The following is a 7,040-nucleotide window of genomic DNA, read 5'->3' as shown; positions in this document are numbered from 1 at the left end:
TTTTTCACCATGAAAAAATTATTTACCACGATTAAGAGCCATAGTCAAAATATTTGCTATGGCTTTTAGCTATCCTCGCAAAAACCACGGCCAACAATCGTTGTGGGACCGTGGTCAATAACTCTTTGCTATGCTATTTGTTATTAACCGTGACAATTAATAAAAAAAAAAACGTGATAATTAACCATAGTAAAATGTTATAATTCTTCTAGTGTTTGGTACGAAGGAAATAGATTGAGAAGAAAAATTTAATTTGTAATTTTACTAATTAATCATTTCTCTTTATTTTGTAATAGAAAATAAACAAATTAATATTATACTAAAATAATTTTTAGTATATAAAAGAATTAAAAATCTCATCAATAAAAATATTGATCCAACAAGAGCAAGAATATTTGTTTATTGATAGTAATATTCATCAATATAAGTATATATTGTCCATATATTCTACACTATTCAATTTACATAAAATGAAAATTGCTACAAATGCCCTCAAATGAAGAAATTAAATTCAAAACACCAACATGTTTGTTGGTGATTTGGTTATCTTTTTAAAAGATCATATATCTGTATTATCAGTAGGAACGAGACAAGAATTGGAGAAAAATTATGCATATGGCCAACAGAGTAAATATAAATAAAAAAATATATTTTTTGTCTTTTTAGTCTTATATATTCACTTTTTCGTCTAATTTTGGATGGAAACAAAATTAGACTCCGAAAAGGTTTCATATATATCCAGTTTTATTTGTCCTCCATAACTAAACAGCAAACTTATTCTTATACATTTATTTTTTTAATAAGATTGCATATGAGTTGTAATTAGTAGTTTTGTCCTTTCCTAACGTAAATGAGTTATACATGAAATAGTTATCTGTTTTTTCTTTGGCATGTAGCCCTACCATATATCTTCTCCTTCATATATTGCTACTATCACTTACAGATTAACAAATGAAACACAACAGACAAAACAGACCACAAATTAGTGAGAATTAGCATCGGAGCAGGAAAAAGGAAAAGAAGCACAAGACAAAAAGAAATGGAGGTGAAAAATAAGTATGTAGCAATGAAGAATCATATAGATGGAGCCCCAAATGAATCAGACTTCTCCATTTGTGAAGAGTTACTTTCAGTAAAGCTCCAGCCTCAGGCTTCCGACGATGTTCATGTGCTGGTGCAAAATCTCTACATATCCATTGATCCCGGCCTAATAAACCGCATGAAGACTCACAGCTCCACGCATACCAGCATCCCTGAGGCATCCGCTCTTCTTCCAGGACAGGTGATCCTCCAAGCAACTCTCCTGTGGGAAAAATATAAGTAATCTTTATGTGATATTAAAAATGAACAAATTATGCCCTACAAAAAAAAGATGAGCGATTTACTGTCTCTATAGTTTTCAAAATGCATCAGTCTACTTCTTACTATGTTTTTTAAAGTTATTAATTTGTTTTTGTAATATATTAAACCTATGAAAATGTTTTCGATCTTACTATGTTTTTTAAAAAGTTGTTAATTAATTTAATAGGCCATTGAAGGAATCGGGGTGGGAAGAGTGGTGGATTCCCGGCATCCTGATTTCAAAGCAGGCGATGTGGTGTGGGGGCTTCTAAGCTGGGGAGAGTATTGCGTCGTAAAAGCAGGTGTTTTGCTGCAAAAGTTGGATACCAGTTTCGGATTTCCCCTATCATATTATGCTGGAGGAGTTCTAGGTAATAATTTACACATTTATATATATATATATATATATATATATAGGGTTAAATTCATTTTGACCCCTGTGATGTATCAAAATATCAAAAATTCCCCTATGAAATTTTTAATATAAAAAATCATCCATATGTTATGAATAAATAATCACACCACCCCCTGATCAACTTGAACCTATTTTTTAGATACAATGACTAAAATACCCTTTATAGTCAACCGTCAAACTAAATATATTAATATATATTTTTTTATTTATAAAATATATAATTTATAACTATTAAAATATATTTATAATATATATAATTATAATTTATAAAAAATTTAAAATAAAAATTATGACCCCCCTACCCCACCTCCCCCCCCCCCACCCCCAATCTTCTTCCCCAGCCAATCCCACCTCCCCTTCCCTCGCCCCCGCCCGTCTGGGCAGTGCGGCATCGCCAAGAAAGTGGAGGGCGACGGCGGTCGCCCTCGCTGCGTTGGGCGACAGCCTCTTTCGACACCGCCGCTATGTTTTTTGTTTTAAAAAATTATTATTTTTATTTAATTTAATTAAAATTATATTTTATTATATAAATATTTAAATAAGTAATATATAAAATAATATTTTATTATTGATAAATATATATAATATTTAATTGAATAATTATTATATAAAATAATATTTTATTATCAATAAATATATATGTGAGAGAAGGACAAAAATATATAAAAAAAAGTATTTTTATAGCAAATTAGCAATCAAGAGCGAGTGTGGCTCAATTTCTGTACGGAGGGGGTTTTTTGAACTTTATTTTATATTATAGGGAGGCTATTCGTAATTTTCATAGAGGTTTTTTTAAACATTCCTATTATCATAGGGGGGTTTCTAGATATTTCTCTCTCTCTCTCTCTCTCTCTATATATATATATATATATATATATATATATATATATAGACACACAGTGTCTGTGCAAATGTTGGTTTTAGTTTATGTATTTGATGGCAGAAAAACAATAATAATCAGTCCACTTATGTTAGCTTACAGTCGGAAAAAAGTTCAACTACGCCCTCCAATAGCTCAAGTGCGAGAAAACTCGCTAGGAAAAAGAAATTTTATTGAAAAAATTATTTTATAGTCGTAAATGTTACAATCAGATCCGGATCGGAGATCGATTTAGATTTGAGTGTTCAATTTGGGTGTTAGGAACCTGAAAAGTAAGAAGGTTGTTAGGCTCGTTGGGTGGTTTTAATAAAGATCTTTCGATGTCTAAATCAGTTCATTGAAGTACGATGTAAGGTAATAAATGGAGTACCAATAAATAAGATTGGAGGGTGTATTTAAAGGGACACTTGTGCGGATTCACGTGGCGCGATCTTGAGGCATTTCCTCAATATAGTGATCAACAGACCACATTCGAGTCTTAGAGTCAGGGCAGATTCGGGGGCGACCCCACCGACCTGACTAAAAATGTCGGATCCTCTTCCTTTAAAGATATTTTCCTTTGGGAGAGGGCCCTATCAGTATCATACTAAGATATGTTGGGGGTAAAAGAGAAAATAAAATTAAGTTTTAACATAATATCGTGTATTAATCTTATAAATAAATGAGAATATGTAGAAAATATGTTAGTCAAATAATGAAAATTATCACAAAGTGAATAATACAATGAAGCAGGGGGGGGGGGGGGGTTAAATCAGTCTTTTTAAATATATTAATTGAGATACGTATTAGAATAATTTGAAGTTATGACTATTGTAATATTTATATGGAAATAATTTGAATTTAACTTGTAATAAATACGCCATTAGTATATAAAAAGTAAAATTTTCAAAAATCATAAAATTTATATTATATTACTAAGGAAGAACCCCTCTTTAGTATCTCTTTCTTTTTTGGTCTCTACTTTTTATTTTCTTTAATTATTTCATTAGTTTTTTTTTCTCAAACACTCTCTAAATTGCATCGTTGATCTTGTATGTTAGAGGGTAGCACTTTAAGGACACTCAAATATGGGTTTGGCAATCTAATTAATGACATTATGTATTTAGTTTTATGCAATTTTAGGCCTTCAGCCATTGGGGTCTCGAAATTTGGTCGGAATAAGTTGATTTGACATTTTTAGGATTTTGAAATTGCGGCTGTGATTGACTTAACAAATGATAAAATTAATTTCCTTGCCAACGAAGACAATCATGTCTAAAAAATTTAAAATTTTAGTCTTGTACATACTTTTCTTCAACGCTCACAACCTACACAAATATTTTAAAAATATGTAATTTTATTGTAGATAGGAGGAAAAAACCATTCACTATGTTTGTTTTTATTTTCAAATTATTTTCGAGACGAGTCAAAACATACTCAATGTTTGCCATCATTCAAAAACACATTGTCTAGGTGTTTTAAACTATTTTAGCATAAATATGTACATGTATATATACACATACATATACATAAATATATATAAAAGAGACATGATTTAACTATGATTTGACAATGAATAGTAATTTTTGTCTCCCAAAACACAACATTAAACATACAATACTTATTTTAAATTATCTTAAAAAACAAATCCAAACATATATATTATCTCTAACACGCACTTATTTATCTTTGTTTTTCTCTCTCTATCTCTACAAAACACAACAAAACACTCAGAAAACGAATTCAAACATTATGGTTAATTTTGACAAAAAACGTTTAGACAGACAAAATGGTTTCTAGGGTTCCCAATTTCAGGGGTGTCTTGGAATGAATTTAGTTAGACAAAAAAAAAAAAAAAAGGCATAAATTAATCTCGACATTTTCATGTGCTGTTCATGTGTAATTTTTTGAGCAAATTGGATGACATTTCCAACTCCGATAAATCCCTAATTGCTCTGACGGAATTCAGGTCAATTCTTGACAGAATGATTACAATTGCAACATTGCCAAGGCTTGGTCAAACTCATCACCAATTTCAAAACCCTAAATTGTCAGATCATCTCATTGCTGCTAAATTTGGGTATTTCGGTGGGTCAAGTCCTAAAATTTAAAAAAATTAAATACGTAATGTCATTAAGTTGTCATCCCCATAGTTGAGTATCTTCAAAGTGCCACGCCTTAACATACAGGATCAAAAATCCAATTTAGCCTCATGTTTAAGTAAGCTTAGCCAAACACTCTCTAAATCTCTTAGTGTTGTTTACTTCACTCTATGAATTATTTGAGTGATAAGATAAATTTATATTAAATCTTTGATTAAAGAAAAAGTAGCAAAGCCCTATATCCCAAAAACTATTTTTTTTTTCACAAATTGAGCAAGTAAATTGGCAGCAGAAACAAGGCGGGGGGGAGGGCGGTTGATGGATGGAAGGCGGGGTGGGGAAGAACACGGGGGGAGAGGGTGGGGGCAGCGGGAAAGAGGAAGAAAACATGGGGAATAAGACGGGTAAAATGATCGATATACCCCTTTATTAGATCATGCGGCTATTCCGATGATTCAACATAGCTTATTTAAGTCAAATAATAAATAAGGTCAGGCCCAACCGATAAGCTTTTACGAGGTAAACATGATGTTAAAATAGTCCAAACACCCGATATAACTGACACCTTAAGTTTTTTATTTTGTAGTAATTAACTAGTTCATGTTAGAATTAATAAACATGTGGTGAACATAATTTTATGTGACAATGAGAAACTCTCTGCCCATCCGAGTAATTAACATGCCCTAATTTACTTGTAGGAATTAGTGGATTCACAGCATATGTAGGGTTTTTCAAAGTTTGCAAGCCCAAGAAGGGGGAGAAAGTGTTTGTTTCTGCTGCATGTGGATCAGTTGGCATTTTAGTCGGACAGTATGCCAAGATGTCTGGATGCTATGTTGTTGGCTGTGCAGGAAGTAAGGAAAAGGTAAGTATACACTTGAAAAAACTTGAAAAATTTTTATTCGAATCATATTTGATTGAACAAAATTAATCACAGAACAAGTATCACTTTTATTATGTGATTGCTCACTTTTCCTAAACTATACGCCAATCCCATGATAAATGTATTGCGATTGCCATTTGATTAGTTCAAATTTGGTCGAGTCAGAACCGGACTAGAATTTTTTGTGAAACTTTTCTTCATCTAAGGAACACGTGGTGGCTTGTTATAGGTGGACTTACTAAAGGAGAAGATTGGGTTTGACGATGCATTCAACTATAAAGAAGAAAATGATTTGAGTTCAACTCTTCAAAGGTGAATTTCTTTCTAAATATGCTTGGTTATTTATATCATATGTCCATAGGCCTTTTCTTTTTATTTTTTCCCTAATAATAATTAAATGATTATTTGCAATTCTACACTATGTAAAATTGGTATTCCATAATTTTTGTGGTGAAAAAGAGAGATGCTAATTATTATAGGTGAAAATATAAGAATTATCACTAATTATGGGTAAAATGACATTTTTTGTCCCATAACGTAACGTAGGATATTTCCACTTGTTGTCCAATTGGTTACGAATTCTCATTTTTGATCTTGTAACTGGAAGAGTACTGGTTAATATCAGGTACTTTCCTGAAGGGATAGATATATACTTTGACAATGTGGGAGGTGAAATGTTGGAAGCAGCAGTTGAGAATATGAACAGCTCTGGTAGAGTGGCAGTTTGTGGAGTGATATCTGAATATACGGACAGTCTGAGAAAAGCGAAGCTGGATATGGTGCAATTAATCTACAAAAGAATCAGAATACAAGGGTTTATTTCTTTGGACTTGATGAGTATATATCAAGAATTCATTTCAACCACCACCCAATATCTTCAGACAGGCAAAATCAAGGCCATAGAAGACATCTCTTATGGTGTTGAGAGCATTCCAAAGGCCTTTCTTGATATTTTTCGTGGCAATAATATTGGAAAAAAGGTAGTCAGAATTGTTGAAGGCGATCATGCATTACATTGAATTGCCAAGGTGAGGTGGCATTATTACATTGTCGAATGATTTTTGTATGTCTTTTGAACTTATGAACTCCACACATAGCTTTGACTTCATTGATTGGTTATCCGTCATGTCCAGACACATATATACTGTTTTCAACTTTATTGTACGATTGCCATGAAGATGCCAAATATAAATGAATATGATTTCACTCGAAATATGCGATCTCAGTTGGTTATCTCGATCACGGCCACGTATTCCCCCAAAATTTAGTGATTGGGTCCTGAGGATAAAACACGAACGTGAGGCTTGTCGGGTACGTCCCAAACAATGACCCTCCGACGCTCAAATTAGAGTTGTTCGAAGTAAAAATATGCGAACTGGAGAATGTACGTCGAAAATAGCAAATGTCAGTTACCTCAAAAGGAATGCGTTGGGGTATTTA

At 32.4% G+C, this 7,040-nt stretch overlaps 1 protein-coding gene across 1 annotated transcript; it reads left to right on the top strand.

Annotated features, from left to right (window-relative positions):
- Window positions 1-893: 893 nt before the first annotated feature.
- On the top strand, window positions 894-6,813 carry LOC105173809 (NADP-dependent alkenal double bond reductase P2). The gene is made up of 5 exons (XM_011095688.3): window positions 894-1,282; window positions 1,529-1,712; window positions 5,416-5,582; window positions 5,830-5,912; window positions 6,226-6,813. Exons 1-5 carry the CDS (start codon window positions 1,040-1,042, stop codon window positions 6,617-6,619), a joined length of 1,071 nt encoding a protein of 356 aa, XP_011093990.1. The 5' UTR covers window positions 894-1,039; the 3' UTR covers window positions 6,620-6,813.
- Window positions 6,814-7,040: the final 227 nt, after the last annotated feature.

This window comes from Sesamum indicum, linkage group LG11 (assembly GCF_026168435.1).
Source record: "Sesamum indicum cultivar Baizhima isolate 11 linkage group LG11, ASM2616843v1, whole genome shotgun sequence".
NCBI classification, from domain to species: Eukaryota; Viridiplantae; Streptophyta; class Magnoliopsida; order Lamiales; family Pedaliaceae; genus Sesamum; species Sesamum indicum.
The sequence above is the reverse complement of the archived record's forward strand: the minus strand, read 5'-3'. Positions and strand labels throughout refer to the sequence as shown.